General features: G+C 39.8%; 1 protein-coding gene across 6 annotated transcripts in view; it reads right to left on the reverse strand.

Annotated features, from left to right (window-relative positions):
• Positions 1–3,166: 3,166 nt before the first annotated feature.
• The window catches only part of SEC62 (SEC62 homolog, preprotein translocation factor), a 96,016-nt gene continuing 78,672 nt past the window's right edge, over positions 3,167–20,510 (reverse strand). For all 6 annotated transcript variants that reach the window (XM_072618514.1, XM_072618508.1, XM_072618513.1 and 3 more), the window contains 5 exons: positions 16,544–16,754; positions 12,742–12,834; positions 11,875–11,935; positions 11,021–11,140; positions 3,167–4,864 (listed from right to left, as the gene is read on the reverse strand). In XM_072618514.1, the coding sequence (XP_072474615.1) occupies positions 4,389–4,864; positions 11,021–11,140; positions 11,875–11,935; positions 12,742–12,834; positions 16,544–16,754 (961 nt within the window). In that variant the 3' untranslated portion in view covers positions 3,167–4,388. The remainder of the gene's footprint in view (positions 4,865–11,020; positions 11,141–11,874; positions 11,936–12,741; positions 12,835–16,543; positions 16,755–20,510) is intronic.

The raw sequence follows: 20,510 nt of genomic DNA on the forward strand, positions 1-20,510 counted from the left end.
GCAACGTTAACCAAAATTTTGGGATCACAGCATGCATCTTTCCCACATCAATAATCCGTATTCTCTTTTACTGGGGAGTAAGAAGCACATACCTTAGCAAAAGACACCAGCGTCTTAACTTCTTGGCTTTTTTTTTTTTTTTGAGAGAATATTTTGTTTCATGTCTGGCACAAATTTTTCAATTAAAACCCCTGGGGCCCACACACATAACGTAGTAAACTTAAAACTTTTTTTGAAGTTTTATGGATAAAGTTTTTGCATCAAGCATTTGCTAGTGCCCTGACCCTCACACCCCTCCCGTGGTAGCACAAACTAAACAAAACTAAGGTATATACTTCAAATAAGTAGTTCCCACTCCCTTACTGAAAGTTGTTTTCTACAAACTTATTTATTATCTTATCTGAATTCTGCTTTTTAACGTTCTTCTTCACATATCCTAATAATGTTATAGCTAATTTGTACTAACTGAAGGAATCCCAGGTGTGAAAATCTCACAGACTACAGTCATCACACGTAGTAGCCGACTTTAGGGTGTCTCTGTACTTACATTTGGATATGTGTATATTTGGTCTTCTTGGAATTCGATTCAAGTAAAACCAGGAGCTAATTTTTTGATGAAATCACACGAGAGGGATTCTTGATATCGACCAGTTTCCCCATTATGTCCTTTAATTCAACTTTATGTTTGGAAGACACATCGTCACCAATCAGAATGGTGCAAATGCTAGCATAGGCACGGCCCCTCTTTGGTTCGCCTTGGTTAAAAACAAGGGAGAGGGAGTTAAAGTGTTTAGGTTCTAAACATCTTCCAGGATTAGCTATAGGCTAGCTGTGAAGTGGGTGCAGAGACATTTTACCTACCAATAAAGCTAAAGTTAGCATTTGTAGGTATTGTCAGTAAACCCTTGAATATAAGATTTGGCCGTTTCCAGAATGTGTAAGCACTCTGGCACAGACCATCAAAATTCACACCTACTATTCAGTAAGCTCTCAGTGACAGTCTGACTTCCTTCAGCTGTAGGAGTTTGCTAGAGGGAATGGTCCAGGCTGCACCCTGGAGGGTTACCTGGGACAAGCTGGATGGGCCTCCCAATATTAGCCCCTGCTAAGGCAGCTCAGTGATCAGATGCTAAGGAATGTTCTTTGGGAGGTGGGGTGGAGGGGAAGTTCCACTCTCATCAAAAACCGCCCCTTTTTTGGCTAAGGAATTTACTCAGGGCTATGCCCCTTCCTGAACCTGAAGAACAACACAGCAATTGAACAGAGACAATTAAAAATATGGCTCATTTAAATGTACACAGGTAAGACTTGATTGTGGACATACTTTCTGACTATACTGGTGAAGGAGAAATACTTATAATTTGGCACTGAACTCTATCCTGCTGAGAAAGCTATCAGCCAAACCTAGTAGTGTTTTGTTTGTAGAATTTCTTCAGTTTTCCTGTTGCTCATACTGCCTATCTTAAGCACACTTTGCAAAAGGAAATGTGATTTACAAAACATTTTTTACCAAAAATAAGTCATCAGCAAAAGCTAATGTAGATATCAGTTAGATTTCTTAGATGAATGTAAGAAAGAAAATAAAACCACCGAAACCCATCACCACTGCTTAATTTTATTGCAATGAAGAAATTTTAATATAGTAATTGTCTGAGTAGTATGCCACTAAATATAAATTATTCCAATTATTAAAGTTGTCCAAACAGAGACAGGCATTGTGTTTGGAAATTAGAAGTCAAAATCAGTGGGAGGGAAAAGGAAAAAAACCCCCAATATAGTAAATACATTGATTTACGGATTATTTGCACAATAAGCATATCCATCATTGTCTTGAGTGCCTTCCCTGTCTGGATCCTCCCTTGGTTTAAAGTTCAATTCTAGATGGATTACTGGCCTCCATTCTAAAATAAACTCAAATTTTCTGTCATCTCATTTTTTTCTACTTAGGGCTTTACAGCCAAAGGTTGTATTTTTAAAACCCATCACTTCAACATTCAAATTGAAGAGACTAAGGGAAGCAATCTTTCGTGGTAACAGAGATAGGTTACTTATTTTTTGGCCCATAAGGATAGTCACCCGTTCTTCAGCCCTTTGATTTTCAAGCACTTACTCCTTTAAAACATATGCTCTTTGAACAGGGATAGAGACACTGAGCTGTAATCCCTAAAAGCACTTTCTATGATTAGATCTACAAAGTGACCATCAAATATTCGTGAAACCAGATTATTAGTTTACTCTAAGAATCCACAATACTGACAAAATTCAAATTTGCTACTCCCCAAATGGCTTTTAAAGACTAGACACGACACAGATATTACAAATAGCTACAGGACAAAGTTACAGTTTGAAGTGCCTGTGTATTTATTAGTGATAAGGATTATCTAATAGTCTGTAATTTTTGAGAAATAACATCATGTTAGTATCATTTTTAAACCCAAACACAGATTACTGATATTAGTGCTTACCTCAGAATTAGATAAAACCTGAGGTACATAAGTAGAATGTTATCTAATTCTTATTGCCAATGATAATCTGGGAATTATTGGAAACAAGACAGAATTGCTGTTCTGTATTTGAGAGCTGTGGCCAATTTGGGAAAGGGAGAATACTGGGCAGCTGAAATTGTACCTAACTAACGTGAGAAAGTGAGCTCCATGAAAGTCCACAGCGAGAAAACACTCAGGCACGAAAATCCATCAACACTTGCTGGGGGAATGTTCTTAAAATAACTGACAGACAGCAGCATCAACAGAGATGCATTAAACAGATCAGATGCCATGTTTCTGCTCACATACAAGGGTATTATTAGGATGAAGCAATCAGACCACATTTGTGAAAGGCTTACCAACATACACAAAAATGTCTATTTGCACAATTAGGAAAACATTTAACACCTTCAGTTATAATACTTGAACTGGAAGGTAACTAAAGAATAAAAATAAAGGTCTGCAAAGAAACGATTCCAAAGGCAAAGCAGTAATAAGTAGTTCTCATAGCGGCTTGGGGAAAGAATCAAACCTGGTTTCATAATTTCAACCTCAGAGGAATGATGTCAAGTCTCTTAAATGTTTATATAACTAAACACAATATAGTATCCAAAAAATGGTAAATAAGGAAAATTCAAACTGCTCCAAAACAGCAATCAATCAGAGCCCACTGACTGTCACATGGTCACTTGTATGTTCTTTATTGTAATTGCTACTTTAAAACAGTCAATTCTCTTTCACAGCAGTGCCTCCTAATTTGATAATACAGTACTCCAGTTTCTGAATGTAGAAATTTAAGATAAATCAATGAACACAAAGGCGTGCAAAACAGCTGCTGTAAGTCTGCTCAAACACATGGAATGTTGGCACCACGCTGCAGCTGCTGTGGAGAGATCGACACACCACACGTACTCACCACACCCACACTCACACTCACTCTCACACACACACACACACACACACACACACACACACACACACACACACACACACACACACATATACACACAGATGTTCTGTTGGGTATCAAGACTTGCATTTCTCTAAAAACATACCTTTAAATGGTCTTAATTTTGTACAAATTGATGTGCTGAGAAAATGTCTAAATAAGAAGTAACAATTAAAATAAAAGGTTTTATTTGTAAATTATGTACAGAATGCTTTCTCATATTATGATGGGGGAAATGGATGGGAAGGGAAAGAACAGCCACCATTTTCCAACCTACGCTGTTCCCTTTTCTCTGCTGGAGAAAACCATTCCTCTCTCAACCAGATGTACAAATGAGTTTGGATTTCCTAAGTTGGTAGTTAAAGGACAGAACTGGGAGCTAAACAAAATCATCTTGCATCATTACCGACTGGCCTATCTTAAGCAATAACTGCTAACTCTGAATCCTAAAGAAATTTTCTGGTACAACTTTATGAAAATTAAGAAATACAGCTTATGTTTCAAGAGTCATGAGTTATGTGTTCATTTCATCCTAAAGTAATTCATAAATAGCTCCCTAACTGCATCACGTGAAATTTTGGTCTTTCACTTTCATCTCTTCTGTCATGTCTAACAGTAAGAAGCTCTACAGTGCTCAAAAATACCACTGTTTCTAAATGCCACCGAGGAAACTACATCTTTGACAACTATCAAAAAGGAATAAAAGCTACTTACTGCCAGAATATTTGTTAAATGGATAAAATTGTTAAGTATGTGTATTAGTGACTTAAGATTGTACCAAAAAAAGTTAGTAGTCTATAAAATAAAAAAACTGAATAGAATTGCCTGGACATCAAATAGATCTCAGCAAACTGATTTAAAGACTACCCCAACCACTACACGTATGTTTTGGTGATCAGCCAACATAGAAAATCCAATCACTTGCACACACTCAAGTCCCAAACAAAGCACATTTATGATTTTTCAGATGAAGGCCTAGCTGTTTCTTCTTCATCTTCTTCTCCCTCGTCGTCTTCTTCACAATCTCCATCCGTTTGCTGTTCAAGTTCCTCTTTTGTAATCATTTCAAAATCATTCCCATTCCCACTACTATGCTGGGATCGGTCATCCTCCCGCCTGTCACTGTCTGTGTCTGAGTGCCGCTCTCCAACAGAACCCTCTGCACCATTATTTCCCAGAGTTCCTATTTTCCCATCATCGTCTTCCTTTTTCTCACTGTCTGATTTCTCCTCACTGTCAGATTTCTGTTGTTTTTTGGCCTCAGATTTCTCATCTTTCTTTAAGTCTGCTTTTGGTCCTTTGTATTCATGTGTATAGAGAGGCCTGAAGGAGTCAATGAAGCCCACGTCGGCAGTCAGATTCGGCAGGAACCAGAAATGGTGTCTTCCTCCAGTAATGAGCCAAATGATAAGGAACAGTATGCAGCGAGCTGTGAGGAGAAAAATCCTCTAAGTTTAATGTTTCAAGCATTCAAGCTGTCACCTAGGGTTGATGTAAAAAAATTATGGCCGACCCCATCCCCCACCAAAAACACCCTGCAGCAACAGTGCTCATGGGGACACCAAAGGTCCTACTCTGAGTTTGAGGGCACAAGGGTTGAATGTCATTTGAAGAAGATCTGCTGCTGTCAGGCACCATTTAGAAATCTGAGAACAGTAACAATGAGATTCTTGGATTAAAAACCAATGAAACTGGTGGGATAAACGGAAGATGTAAGGAACGACCTTTTTAAAGAGTTTGCACTGTTCTTTATCTTACACCCCAATGTTAACTTCTACTTTCAAGTCATTTACATTTCTAGGTAAAGACATCCCTGAACATTATCATCAAAACAAAACTTTTCTGGTGAAAGATCAATTTTCACACTCCAGGTAACTGAATTTCTGCTGCTTTCCTCTTCCAGTAGCTAAGTTTTTACCTTTCTAAATTTTTCGATACATAAATTCACAGACCTTAAGCAAAATGACACTACTCAAGAAAGACAAGTCAAATTCCTTGAGAGATTTCCAATTCTCCACACTGGGATATCATTTTCAATACATCATCCTTACATTGTACTTTAAGGTTTATAAAGCACTTCCTTTATAACTACTGTGTGAGGTACCTTTCTTATTAGAAATGAGGGAACCAAGACAGAGAATTTAAAGGCCTTGTGCAGAGTCAAATAGGTGGTCTCAGAGCTGGGGTTCAAACCTGGATCTCCTGACCCCAAAGCCTGCTGCTCTCCTTTCACACGTAGAAGCTCTCTCTCCCCATCTTTCCCGTCCTCACTTGCACATGTGCACACATGCATGCACACACACACACACACACACACACACACACACACACACACACACCCCTTCAAAGACCAGTGATTCCATCAGGATGGGCACATCTTTCACTAGTACAGATTTCAACTCCTTATGACTTACTAAGTAGGTCTTCTACACGTGCTATGGCTGAAAGGTTCAGATGAAAAAGCTTCTGCAAGATTACTTGGAATGGCCCCAGGGCAGTTGATACCCAGTGTATCAGCTCACTCTCTCCCCTTTTCTCCAGGAGGCTTTGAAGAACCAGTGTTCTTCTCTGAATACAGTGATTTTAATCATCATTTTCTATTATAGCAAAGTATGTTTCAAGAGCCAAAATAAGTAGGTGAATGCTGGAAGGCTACCTGATTATGACAGGCTAGTTTTAGAGACAACTGTATTACTACTATATAAAACCCTGAAAAAAGCTCTTTTATAAGCTTGCCTTTAATATACTTTGGATGAATAACCAAAGGGAGTAATACAGCTGACTTGACTTCACAAGTTCACAGACTGATCACAACTACTGATTTCCATTTCCACATAAGCACAACTTCATTTTTTGAGACCTGGTATATTATTCATACGAGTTGGTAATAATAGGAAATGGGAGAGGTCAATGTGTACTCAATCTCAACCAGAAAATCCAATCAATGGACTGCAGAAGACTGAGGGACTTCTAAAAACTGCACACTCTTCTGCCTGAAGTAGCTCTCTAAGACAGAGATACCATGAATTCGAAATTCTAGAACAATTTCAAAGTGACATGAAGGAAACTGAAAATCACTCCTTGACTCTACATTTCGGACAAACTGAATGACCTCATTTGTTTTCTGTATCAGTCTGCCTCCAATTCAATTCACCAATCTTTATAATTCATGCAAACCAATCTGCTTTCTGAAATCCTCAGGTACTGGTCACCCCTGGCATACTTTGTAAAATTTTCCTAGGTGTCACTTAAAAATAGGGAAGAGTTAGGGAGAAAATCACTATAACTGAATGTTTCTCCACTGAAAATGATATCACATTTTAGAAAACTACAGGATACTACATAAGCGGTAGCTGTTTTTATTATGATTATCTAAAATGGTAACGTTCATATCACATATATAATGAACACAACCTAATTTTGACTCCTATGAAGCAAACCTGATGCACTGCTAGGACAACGTGCTGTCTCTCTCCCAGAAAGAGACCCTTTCAAGTTCTTAATTTTATAAACTGGCTGTTGTCTACAGGGTGAGGATCTGTTTGGAATACAGAACATCTCTTGCCACAGAAAAAGTGATAAATCTTGCTATTCAAGCTAGCCCATAGATGCCTCTTTAATTCACGAGGCAACCGAGTCATGGCATTTACAAAGACAAAAGTACTAAGTAACCAGTGTTATTAAAATAATAATTAAACAAAAGAAACCATAAAATCAATATCACTTTTATTTGAATCCTGGCATATAAGGAAAAGCACTCTTAAAAGAGGATGAAAAACAGATGGACTCTGTTGTGGGACATGTGAAGGGGACTTCTGGCCACTTTAAAGGACTCGGGAAGCTGGTGGCCCTGGGCCTTGACTATGCCTTGTTTTACAAAAGTCAGGGCTTTCCCTTCCTTGGTAATGCTGTCTCCCTAGCATTTTTCCTCTCATTTGCAAGTCATAATTAGGGTGGGGGCAAGGAGGCACGGAGATTGGTCACATATGTAACAAAGAGGGAGAGAGAGAGAGACAAGACTTTCTCCTGGGGCAAATGGGCAAGAATTGGGAGAAAGGAGAGATGCAAGTAAGAGAGTTACTAAAAGGTGTATCATAGTGTGGAAATGCTGACTGAGGTAAAAATTAACTGAGCTACAACCACTCCAGACAGGAAAAGGGAACAGCTCACCATTAATATGAGCAGCCTTACTTCTCTTTAAACTCTACATGAGACGACGTCTTTCGGGACACAAACCCCTTTAGGGAGCAGATCTCTGCCCTTTCAGGCTTTACATCTTTAAGCAAGTAATGCTCCCTTTTGTTCTCTCCCCCAATAACCAATTCAGCTTTAAACACCATCACTCAATGTGGAAAAACCTGTCCCTAGACCATGTTCTATAAACCAAAGGCCTGAAGCCACTCCTCAGTCTTAATCCCTTCAAGCCTTATCCAGTGGTCTTGGGTTATTGAAGAAAATAAATTAAGTCTAAAAGTTTTACTTCGAAATTTAAAGCCCTCTACAATTTGACACCAATCTACGTTGCTAGTTTTATCTAGAACTCTTTATGCATCTTAGGCCTTTACTAACTGGAATACTTAATATTCACTGAAGATCTGTGTTTTATTCATGCTATCCCTTCTACTGGTAATAGCCTTCCCTCGGCTTCACTAAATTATTATCTATCATTAAAGGCCCACCTTAAATTGGCTGCGAAGTCTTCCCTGGACCACCCAGAAGTAAATTCTCACTCTGGTAACTCTCACAGAACTTTACTTGTACTTTTCTCATTGCACTTAATGCCTCTAGATCATGTCTTCATCAGAATGTAAGCTCAGTGAGGACAGGCCCCAGTACATTTCACCTTTCAATTCTCCTTATTTCCTATCACTGTGACTTGGCACATAGTAGTTGAGTGATAAGAATGAACAGAATGAAGACGGTGTGAGACAACTTCATCACAGGCCAAATCATGGCACACCCCAATGAATGCAAACAAATCAGGTGTAGTTCTGGGGCAAATCAGGAGAAGGAAAACAACTCTTAGACAATATGTCATAATAAGTTTCTGGAAACTTTACAAAACCGTTTTGGAGGCAATAAATGCCCCTGGAAACAGTAAAAGCTTAAGCAATTTTAACAAAATGCTTGCATTTAACCAATGAATAAAGAATCTAACAACAAGCAAAGCAAGGCAAAGTAAAAAACAAATGACAAGAAGTCAAGTGATGCGCATCAAGTCTCTGATCTGACCTCACTGATTGTATGACCTCGCAGGTCCTAACCATCATCCCATCATTCTATGATACCAGATCTTCCCCCTGTACTGCCCACCGCCATTTCTTTGTCAGAGTAAAATATTCAAGGATAGCCCTCCCTCACTCAAAACAAAGTCAAGTGCAAGTCACGTCATCATATCTCTGATGGCATGGTCTTCCTTGGCAACAAAGGACGAACACACACACAAATCGTTATCTACCCCTGTTCTTTCCCTCCATTACCCAAGCTCAGCCCTCCCTCTGCTCTCTTAACAATTTTAACAGTATACTTAACTCATGCCGTACTCTTTACCCACCTCTCCTGTGCTGCCATATTAACATACAAAGTCATAGGACTGAACCTCCATGGTTATGGCACTGTTCCATGGTAATCCTTGAACTCTACGCTGGGGACTATGCCACCACCCATAATGCCCATTCCTAAGCTCCTGCAGCATGTGAATGTCTCTGTTTTACAAAGAAAACTCCGGCCATTAGTCATAAGCTCCCTCATTCCCCCAACCCCTTCTTCGGAATCCTGGTCCACCTTCACCCATCTTCTCATTTGTTCCCACCTCCAAAGAAGAGGAAGCACTTCTTCCCTTATCAAAATGAATCCTTCTGTATGTGCTTTCAATCCTGAGCCCACCTGTCTTTCAACAGCTGCCTCTCTGATCATCTTTCTTTCTAATTTAATAACGGCCCATTCCCTGGTGTTTACAAACACGCCTGAATCTCTATCCTTTAAAACATATTCACTTGATCCTGCTCTGCCCAAGTCCTCTCCTCTCTGACTCCTTTACAGCTAACCACCAAGAAAAAAAGGGCCTCCACCTCTTGCCTGATTTCTACCCCCTTCTCCCCCCCCCCACCCCACTGCTTGCAATCAAGGTTCTTACCCCACCGCTGACTGAAGGGGCTCTCTCCCAGCCTACCCACAACCACTGAATTCCTAGCTCTGATGGCCTCTTCTCTGTCATCACCGTTGCTGATTATTCACAGCTTTCACTATTGCTAATCATTGTTCTTCCTGGATGCTCTCGCTTACATTGGCTTTGTTGTCTGACAGAGCCTTCACAGAACCTCATTCATTCTTCTCCTGTCTCTAACACTCTGTCCTTTGCCTCCCTTCTCTTCCCTACCCCCACACATCTCCAACCTGCCCTTCTTCCAAGTTTTCCCAATCCTGTGGTGGGCACTGCCCAGCTTCCCACATTCATAACTAGTAATAAATGAAGTATGGTCCATTCCCCGTCTCCTTCAAGTGGCTAAGTGATGCTGGTTTTACAACTGAATCAGCCCTCACATCTACCCCCTTCTCTTCCGCTCACTCTGCTACTATCTCAATTCAGACTCTTACCCCCCTCACCCATATAACGCTAACAGCCTCCTATGAGTCTACTTTGCCAGCCTGTAACCATCCAATCTGTTCTCTTAACAGTTGACAAAATCACCTCCATAACGCCAAAGTCTGAACCTATCACTCTTCTGGCTCAAAGATAAAACACACACTCATCACCCTAATGTTCCCACCTTCTACCTTTCTAATCTTCTTTCACATTACAACTAGTCACACACAGTCTAACCCCATCAAATCTGTCAGCCGTTCTCTACACTTGCTACTGCATCACCTGTGTTTGATGTGCCCTCTCCCACATCTACAGTATATTTCCTCATTCTGTCTCTCAGAATCCTCCTTTTCCTTCAAGAATCACTTTGGTGCCACCTCTTTCAAGAAGACTTCCTTGGTTGCTCTCCTTTCCCAAACTACCCTTTACATCTTCACATACTGCATTCTCCCATTAGAATGTAAGCTTCTCAGTCAACAAGCACTTATTAAAGGTCTACTCTGTGCCAGGCACTGGCATGATGTAGTCAGAAGGCTCTGCCACTTACTACCTGTGTGACCTGGGGTAGTCACTTAAACTGGATGATTCCCAATGTCCTTCTGTGTATAACAAGGGTACTGGATGAAATAACTCCTATAGTGCCCATCCAGCTCCAAATATAGGCTTCAAAAGAACTAGTCAAAGAAACTAGATTAAAGCAAGTTTTTTCATATTTGCCCAAATTTAGTCACGCACTCATCAATGGCTTTTTCAAGGGATGGGCGTTGTGATTTTTTTTGGGGGGGAAGGAGCCTTGAGGGGCAACTTTGGAATCTGACCAAAATGAACAGTGAAATTAATGTTTGTTCATTTCTAGATTTTCCTCAAATGCTTAGATATTACTGACCTCTGATCAAGACCAAAATTACTGCCTTCCAAGCAGAATAAGGTCTTGGAGTTTCATCTGAACTGCTGAATACCCACCTTGTGAACTCATTTTTTACTGTAGAACATACTTACCAATAGCAAGCAGAAGAATGCTGGCTACAAAACAGCCCGCTCCCACACTGAGGTAATAAACCCCTACTCGCATCTCCGCGGGCCACAGAGGGAAGAGGGTTGCAGCTATGACTGCGATCACTGCAACAAGAATGCACCAAGAGGCTCAATTCATTTTTGGACTCAAACTGAATCAGCTTATTAACCATGACTTAACAAAGAAAGGTGGTAATACTACGATCTACCTTCCTGGTGGGGGAAGAAGCTTTAAGATAGTTCATGCTCTACTTATTAACCGATTTGATATATAAATGAGCAGAACCAGGAGAATGCTGTACACAGTAACAGCCACACTGTGCAAGGATGGACTTTTATAGATTATTATTGAAAAAGAAAAAGGCATTAAAACTGAAATGGTAAAATGAAGGCAACTCATCATTGCAGAATATACTTAATAATTCTCTTCCTCCTCATTCATGTGGCCCTGAAGAAGGTGAAGAAGAGTCTCCTTTTTGGGAGGTTTGCTCACTTCTTTTTACCATGTTAAAAATTTTGGGGGGTGACTAAGATCAGTCGTTTGGGGATGGGATGCCTTGCAGTAGAGTGGTTTTTGCTCATCAATGACTTAAGGCACAATGTTTTGCTAAAAGGTGTAAATTGATTTAGTATTTCAGAATTTAAGAAAAAACACTTTTCCTCACTTCTGTTCACGCCCTGAACAGGGATTCAGACATTATAAGTCTATGTCAGCATAATTTTAAAAGGCTCATCTTTAGAAAAGGTTCCTAATAAGAAATCCACAGAAAGACCCAATTATCTCAGCTATTTCCTCCCCATTTCCATAAGGTCATATTTGAAACTCTTTATTCACTTACCAAGAATTAGTCCCATGGCAAATGTTTTAAAGTGGACAGGGTCATAGATCCACACATACACCTAGTAGAAAAAACAGTTAAGTGTTTCCATAAAACAGAAAGTTAGAGATCTTGTTATGGTAATTTAGATGCTGCATATTTAAGGAAGTGATATCCTTTGGGAATTCAAAGCAAGGATCCAAATTTAATTAAATACTTCAAACAGAGTACTAATCAAGCTCTAGCCAAAAAGGTAAGATGCTCTGATTGAAACTGGTTTTTGTTATTTAGTAAAAGACTATTCAATAGAAGCAACAGCCACTTAAGGAATTTACAATAACACAAATAATTAGTCTAAATGTTTTACTACAATGTCAAGACTTTAGGCCACCAGAGAAGTTTATCAGAATGTTACATATACCTGTGGAATATAAAAATGTACCCTAAAAGTCAAGTGTTAACTTGGTGGCAATCTTTCCAAGTGGTATGTAAATAATACTGGATAGCTTTAGGTTCTAAACAATTTGCCTAAGCCTTTTTCATGGTGTGGCCACTGACTGAGATATGAGGTAACATGAATGTAAGCAGACTGAGCTATTCAGATATCTGACTGGCCATCTAAAGATCCTCCTATTCTATGTAGAATCTATACAGAATTGTATGCAGTCGTGGGGAGGGAGGGAGGTAGTGGGGGGTGGGTGGGGAGGGATAAAATCGCAATTGTATGGCAGTGATTGTTAAACATTAAAAAAAATAAAAAAATTAATAGGAAAAAAAAAAAAAAAAAAAAAAAAGATCCTCCTATTCTCATCTCCATGACTACTTCATTCCCATCTCATGACTTCTACTGATAACCACAGTTTCGATTTCTAGGCTGGAGGCACCAACCTCATTTCCATCCAGGAACACTTGATCTTCATGTGGTTCAAGTTTGAATTTTTTCTTGGTTTCCTTCTTTTTGGGTGTTCCTGGTGTTTCCTCCTACAAAAATGTGTATACACACACACACACGCACAAACACACAAGTTAAACATGGTGAAAAATCATTAAAAGATGTATAATCTCATTGCAAATGAAATTAAGACATTCACCAAACTCATTATTTTCAGTGCCATATTGGCTATACCTCTTACATTATGTTAGGGAGTTAAAAACTCTCTGAAAAATGAAACACAAAACAAAAACCATAAAAAACTAAAGCAAACAAAAAACTACCTTTGACTTATTCAAAATACCTTTATAAGACAGGACACTCCCAAAGCTTAAAAAACAAAACACCCCCCTCCCCAAAGCTGTTGTGTTTAAAAAAAAACCAAAACTTGATAAATATTGCAAAAGACAATGAAATGATTGATGTGAGATGACCAGTAAAAAATTGCATTTTGAATAGTTTGTCATTAGAAGTTCTTTCACATCGACAACTCATTTGATCCTCAGTTCTGTACTAGTGGATGTGTATGCATTATCTCTATCCTCCAGAAAATAAAACTGAAGCTCAAAGAGCTTGTCACATACAGTACAGGCCAGGGTCAAGATTCACCCCCAGATCTCCTTTACAGTTTCTTGTCTATACCGTCACTATTGGGGTTGGGGGATAGCGAAGAAGAGAAGGTAGGGGTTAATTCACAGAATGTTATTGTTGGAAATAACCTTAGAGTTTATTTAGCCCAAAATCTCACTTGACAGAGGAAGAAACAAAGGTGTGAAGTTAAACGACTTGTCCAAAGGTTCAGAGTTAGTTTGGAATGAGCTTCCATGTTCAAGAACTTGAAAATTTTTTTCTCCTAAATCTGTTGTCCAAGTCAGTTGTTTTTGCTATGAACTAACTTACATTTTCTTCCTTTTTTTAGCCTTTGACTGTTTTAATATTTCACAATGTCTTTTGGAGTCACTGGCTTCTATTTGATCCATACTAATTTTCAAGGTGTTTGTTGTTTGGGCAAGATTTTGTACCTCCTGTGCCACGCTGTTCATTCTTTTACCAATTTTTTCTTCCATTGTTCTCATTTCCCTTCCAATGTTTTTCTCAAGTACTCTCATTTTGTTTATAAAAAATGTTAAACTCTTGCTTCCTCTCTTCTAGGGATTCTAGCTGAGTCTGTGCCCACGTTGTATTTTTTTTTTTTTAAAGATTTTGCCCATGGATGTTTTAGAGTCATTCCTGTCTTGAGCTGGCCACCAAATCTCCTTATGGAGGGATTCCTTTCTTTTTTTGCTCATTCTCCTGGTCTATTTCTTAACTTCAGACCTGAAATTAGGGCTGAGCTCTGCCTCACTACTGTAAGGAAGGTCTCTTGGGGCCTGCATGACCCAAGTGGTCTGATCCAAAATAAAGTCTGATCACCATGTCCCTGGCTGAGCTCTGCAAGTTCCTTACCTGAATTCTGGTCTTCAGCAAAGATCTGCTGGTTTAGAATGGCAGAACTATAGGCTCCCCTCTGAACTAGGATTCCTCTACAAGCCAGGCTATATGCTAGAACTCAGATCCTGCTCTGCTCTTGGAGTCTGAGCCACACTACTGCTGCTGCTTCTCAATTTCCCAGGGACTTCCTACCCAGAAATACCACCTTGTCAGTCCCCTTCTCAGTCTACCCTGGATCTGTGACAGAACTGAGCAGTGGGTGACAGCTGCTAACTGGTACTTGTCCCCATCATGATGCCCCAGTATGGGTCTGGGACCTCCTCTTCACCTGGTACACAGCCTCTTCCTGGGTGATACTCTTGTGTCTGTAGACTTTTCTGTCTCTCTCTCTATTCCTACGGGGGCTAGAAGAATTACTCACTGTGACTTATCTGAGAATTCCAATTCCCCATCCATTCTCCATCAGAATTCAGGCTAGGGCATTTCCTAGGTCTTTTTGGAGGAGTTTGGCAGCACTACTTTCTGTTCCTTGGCCAACTTGGCCCCATCTTGTTTTCTTTCCCAAAGTATCCTCTTCCCCTCATTTTCTCAGATGAGGACCTTGCCTTAAACTTTACTAAAAAAATGGAGATTATTTGCTACAATCTCCCTCTTCTCATTTCATACCCCATGCCATCATCCCCCACCATTTCCTTTATTATAGTCTCTTAAAAGATGGTCATTCTCATCAAGACAAACCCTCTACATATTCCCTGGATCTCATCCCTGTCTCGCTATCTCCTTATGATGACACCTACTACCACCCTCTTATTTTTCAACCCTTCCTTATCTACATTTCTTTCCATGCTACCCACAAATATGCCCATGTCTCTCATCCACAAACAGCCATTACTAGAGTCTGCCATCATACCAGTGATAGCTCTCTACCTCTATTCCCCCTTTCTGCCAAATTCCTTGAAAAAGTCACCTCGTCACCCTCCTGGACCTGGGATCTGGAAAGGTAAGTGCTGGCTCCACACTCATTGTCTCATTTTACCTCTTAGTTTCTTGACTGGTGGATGAAAATAATAACACCTGCCCACCTGCCTGCTAGGGAGCTTCTCTGAGACAAAAGTGAGATACAGGACTCAGAGCTCTAAAGTGCTATGAAAATGCGGGTGGGAGGGAGAGCTTTCTATCCTGAGTATCTGGGCTTTCCTCCTCAATCTCTTCTTAAACCCCTGTATTTTGGCTTCTGATCTGTTACTCAAATGGAATGGCTCTCTTAATTGCCCAATAAAATGGTATTTCCCAGTTTCCATCCTTTGTAACCTCCATAGCCTCTGACACTGTTAGCCACCCTCTCCTCCTGGATACTCTCTCTGCTCTGGCTTTCCAGGACACTGCTCTCTCCAGGTTCTCCTCCTTCCTGTCTGACTGCTTCTTCTCAGTCTCTTTCGCAGCTTTCAATCCATTTCACTCCCCTCTAACAGCAGGGATGACCAAGGCTCTGTTTTGGACCTTTTTTTTCCTCTATTCTTTCTCACGTGGTGATCTTATCACTTCCCTTCAGTTCAATTATCATGTTTATGCAGATGATTCCCAGATCAGTACTGAGCGGCAAGTCTGTAACACATTCCAATTGGACGTCCTACATTTCAAGACTTCAACCCCTCTCACATGGACTACAGCAAGAGCCTCCTAACTGATCTTCCTGCCTTATAATCTCTCTCAACTCCAACCCATCTTCCAACTTGAGGTCAAGTGATTTTTCTAAAAGTCAGTTCTGGTCATGTCATGTCACCCATTCCACCCCTCATGCATCCCTCTATTACTTCTAAGATAAAACATAAACTCCTCTGTTTGGCTTTTAAAGCTCTTCACAACCTGGCCTTTCCTATTCCTCTGTCCCACCCCCACCCCAGCCTGTGAATGCTCTCCTGCCTCAGCTATCTCATAGAATCCCTAGCTTTCATCAGGACTCACATCCAGGGGGAAGAATTTCTCAGTTTCTCCAGCTACTGGTGCTCTCTCTTCTAGGATTACTATAATAATAGAAGGAAGGGAACATGAAAAGAAATTCGTCAATGGAAGAATTCTTCCTAAGAGACGCCTAAGGGAGTAGTTCAGTTTATCTCTGTTTTTGATAGACAAAACAATGCTGTTATCATAACTTAATGCAAGTGGCTGGGTACCCAACAGGAAATGTATGTTACAAAATGAGAAAGCACTGTATAAGACAGACACTACAATGTGCTAATTCACAACCTTGGAGTCTTTGTCACCAGTAAATCCCAAATCTGACGGTGACCAACACTTAAACATTCGGTCAGCTCTGGCAGAACTCACCTTTTTCGACTCTTCCTTTTCACCGTCCTTTTTCTTCTCTCTCTCCTTCTTAGCTTTTTCATCCTTCAGATTTTCTTTCTTGTTTCTTTTCTCTTCCTCTTTCCCACTTTCTACCTTTCCTTTTTCTTTCTCTTTTTCTTTCTTCGTGTCTTTGTCAGGTTTCACTTTCATCACTTTTAACGCTCGGTGAAAGAATTGTTTCTTTAAAAGTCTTTAAAAATAAACAAAAAAAGACATTATTTATAATAACATGAAATATCTTGGTTACTATAAGGTAATTTATATAGCAAAGAATACAATATGCAGGTCCCTAAATACCCAATCCTTCACAAGTGCCTTGAGGATGCCTGCCCTTCTTTAGAAATGTCTACGTGGTTTTAAGTGATCCTCACAGGAGGGGGGTTTGTGTCCTGAACTAAACCACAGCTACTCTTCTCAAGTGTGTCCAGGCTTGACACTCTTTTAAGTAGGGGTATACACTGTGGACATTAAATAGACACTGATCACATGCCCCTTCGGGATGACCACCAGCTCCTTCAGGAGACGGCTGGTGTTGGCCCTGAGTGCAGAAAAAACAGAAACTTATCACCAAGAAGGCAGAATAAAGCCTTCTGTTTCCTCTGCCAAAGAGGATGGTTCTTAGACTGGAAAGGATAGAAGGATGGCTAATAGGAAGCTGAACCCTGGTATGAGCAGGGACAAAGGAAGAGAGCACCTAGCAGGCCCTGATGAATCCAAATCACTCAGCTGAGCTATAATGCATCCAAGGATTCTAAAAAGACTGGAGAATGGGATTATTGAGCCACAGCAGAGATCTTTGTATACTGTGGAATACACAAGAGGTGTTAAGTGAAAAGACAAATTCTATTACAATTTTAAGAAAAGGAAGGAGGATGGAGTATAAAAACTTAGATCAATAAGCTTGACTTTAATTCAATGATGTCTTATCAAAACAGGTAGCCAGTGGACATCTAGAAAAGGAAGCTATGATCACAAAGAGTCACTGTGACTTGTTAAGAGCAAGTTGCACCAAACTAATCTTATTTTCTCCTTGGGCATGGTTTCTAGACTGACATATAAGGGGACTACTATATATACACATATATTTTACTTAGATTTTAGCCAGATAATTTGGGGGAAAAAAACACAACAACCCTCTCATGCTAGACATAGTTCAGAGCTAACTGAATGGACTAGTCGTTAATGGTCCCTTGTCAACCTAGAAGGTCTCTAATGGACTCTTGAAGAGGCTGTGTTTGGCTTCGTGATATTGAACACTTTTATGAAGGACTTGAATAAAGGGACAAGTGGCATACTTATCAAACTTATAAATTACACAAAGCCAAGAAGGATGTGTTACACATCACACAGAATTTCAAATATGACAGGGTAAAAGGTCAGGTCAAATTTAATCAGATGATACCTATTTGAAGTAAATGTAAATTGTTACCTGTGGGTTCAAAAAATCAACTTCACAAGTACATGATTTAGAAGGCATGACTAGGTAGCAGTTCATATAGAGATCTGGAGTTTTCAGGGACTGCATGTTTAGGAAGAATTAAGAGTATAATATGGCTGCCAAAAAAGCTAAGGATACCTTAGAAAAAGTGTAGAGACCAGGACTGTACTATACTGTGTCTCAGTTAGACCATATCTGTAGAACTGCATTCAGTTCTGGGCACTGCATGTTAGCAAGGGCACTGACTAACCTGGAGAGCCTGCAAGAAAGTTGACCAGGAGATGAAGGGGTTTGAGATATGCCATGTTGTTAAAATAGAATGTGTAAAAACTTAGAGAAAACCTAGAGAAAAACTTAAAGGTAACATAATAGCTATCTTCAAGATCTCAAGAGCTGACATGTGAAAGATGACGTGTTCTGTGTTCTGCTTGTACCCAGAAGAAATGTATACAAGTTAAGAGAGAGGTAAGTGTCCACTGAATAAGGAAGAACTCCTTAACAATCAGAGCTAAGGAGAAGTAAAGCAGGCTGTCTTTGGGAGTACTGGGCTCCCCCTCACAAGAGATCCTGGTGAAACAGAGATGACCAATCTGAACCACTGTTGTTTAGATTTACTAATTTCTTCCTGCACATTTACTTAAAGATCATTCTACTACAGTGATCCCTTCCACATCGTGGCTTTCCCCACTGCAGTTTTGATATATTGTGAGGTGACAAGAAATTAAACGGGAATTTCTGGCAAGTTTTGCAGAAACCACAGACAATGCCAGAAGATGACACAGAAAAGTTTAAACTCAGTAACGCATAAAATATATGTATAGCACTGTAAAATATCAACCTAAATTTTACAATAAGGTACTGTAAACACTCCATAAAAGAAAAAGAAAAAAATTCAGACTTCTGTAGTACAAAGAGAGGACCAAAAAATTTTACTCAGATTTTGTAGGTCCAGGGCCCCTAATCCCCACAATGTAGAAGGAAGGGATAGCTATACTCCCAGGCAGAAACTAGCTTGATTTAAGTACTGAATAATGCAAATGCAGAGAAACTAAATCAATGTGAATTTACTAAAGGCTTTTCATTGTACCATCTCTTTAAACTTGGTTGAGTACATTCGGCAAAACATACCTACTTGCAAAATGCTCAGTCTATGATTATCAATAATGACATTACTATGTTTAAGTGTTGTAGTGAAGGGCATAAAAATGAACTACAGACTCTTGGTAGGCAGAATTCCTAATGGCTAATGGTTTAATCTATTTACTCTCTTACTGATGAAGAAAACAGAATTTCAGAGACTTGATGCAAGTTTTGTACAAACATGTTTTGTGCACAATAGAAAAACTTTCTTTTAAGGCAGAAGCCACTTGAAATTATTTTTGTGGGGGAAGAGTGGGGAAATATCACAATCTGATTCATGCACAAAGAATGCAACAGGAAAAATCATAAGAAAGAGAATACCTTCTTTGCCTACCTAGAGATGACAAGATAGATGATGGCACAAATCTGACTATGCCAGCCCTGATTCTGCTGAAGAATCTTTAGCAGCTCCCAATGGTGCAGGGCTAAACTAACAGCACTTGCACCTGGCTTTGGCCAGCCTTCCCAGACTCTCAGTCTATCCCTGCCTTCACAGGCACTCCACATGTCCGCCAACCTCCAGAATCTGCCCGTTGCTTCTTGCTTCTGTGTATTTACTTGGGCCTGGAGTATATTATCTCCACTTATTTTAAGAGTCCATGGCACAAAAAAAGGTAAAAAACTCCTGCACTAGTTTTTCGAAGCTCTTTCTTGGTTCAAATGATTTATCTACTTACTTGCTTATATTCTATATTCCCCTAGTAGACCACACGGTCTTTGAGGAGGGCCTTTTTTGTTTTCCTTGTATACTCAAGAGCTTAGTCCCTACAATCAAAGGCCAAAAAATGCTCAACTAAAAGAGTTTCAGTTGTGACTAAAAACTTTTAAAACAAATTAAAAAAAGGAGGCACCTTGGATTCCCCCAAAGCCATAGAAACTGCTGAGGGGGATGGGAAGCAAGGGATGTTTCTCCTAAATCCTCTGCCCAGCAGCCTGAATGAGGCTCCCTAGGGAACCGGCACAGAATTGTCAGCCTACATTAATGATATTATTAAAAGGATAATGATGCTGACCTTTGGTCAGTGACAAGTTCCTTATTGTTTCATGAACTCTACAAGTGAAATTATGTTTTTTCAAACTGAGAACCTGGCATTTGCAGTATACACTGTAAAACAATTATGATATTCTACAACAAGAATTAGAGATAAAGAAGAATAGGTTATTGGTTAAAGAACACAGAGTTTTGCTGTGATCTCTGCACCACAGATGATTGGATATCCCAATGGGGCAGGGCAGTAAATGGCTTCAGGAGCAGGCAGTGTGGGCATTTTAGGTACTTGGCCAATAAGCAAATACTATCACTTCCAGCTACTGAAGTCCCATTTGGTTACTCTGAATAATATTAACCTTCAATTTAAACTACATTAA

Source organism: Notamacropus eugenii, chromosome 6 (genome assembly GCF_028372415.1).
Source record: "Notamacropus eugenii isolate mMacEug1 chromosome 6, mMacEug1.pri_v2, whole genome shotgun sequence".
Classification (NCBI taxonomy): Eukaryota; Metazoa; Chordata; class Mammalia; order Diprotodontia; family Macropodidae; genus Notamacropus; species Notamacropus eugenii.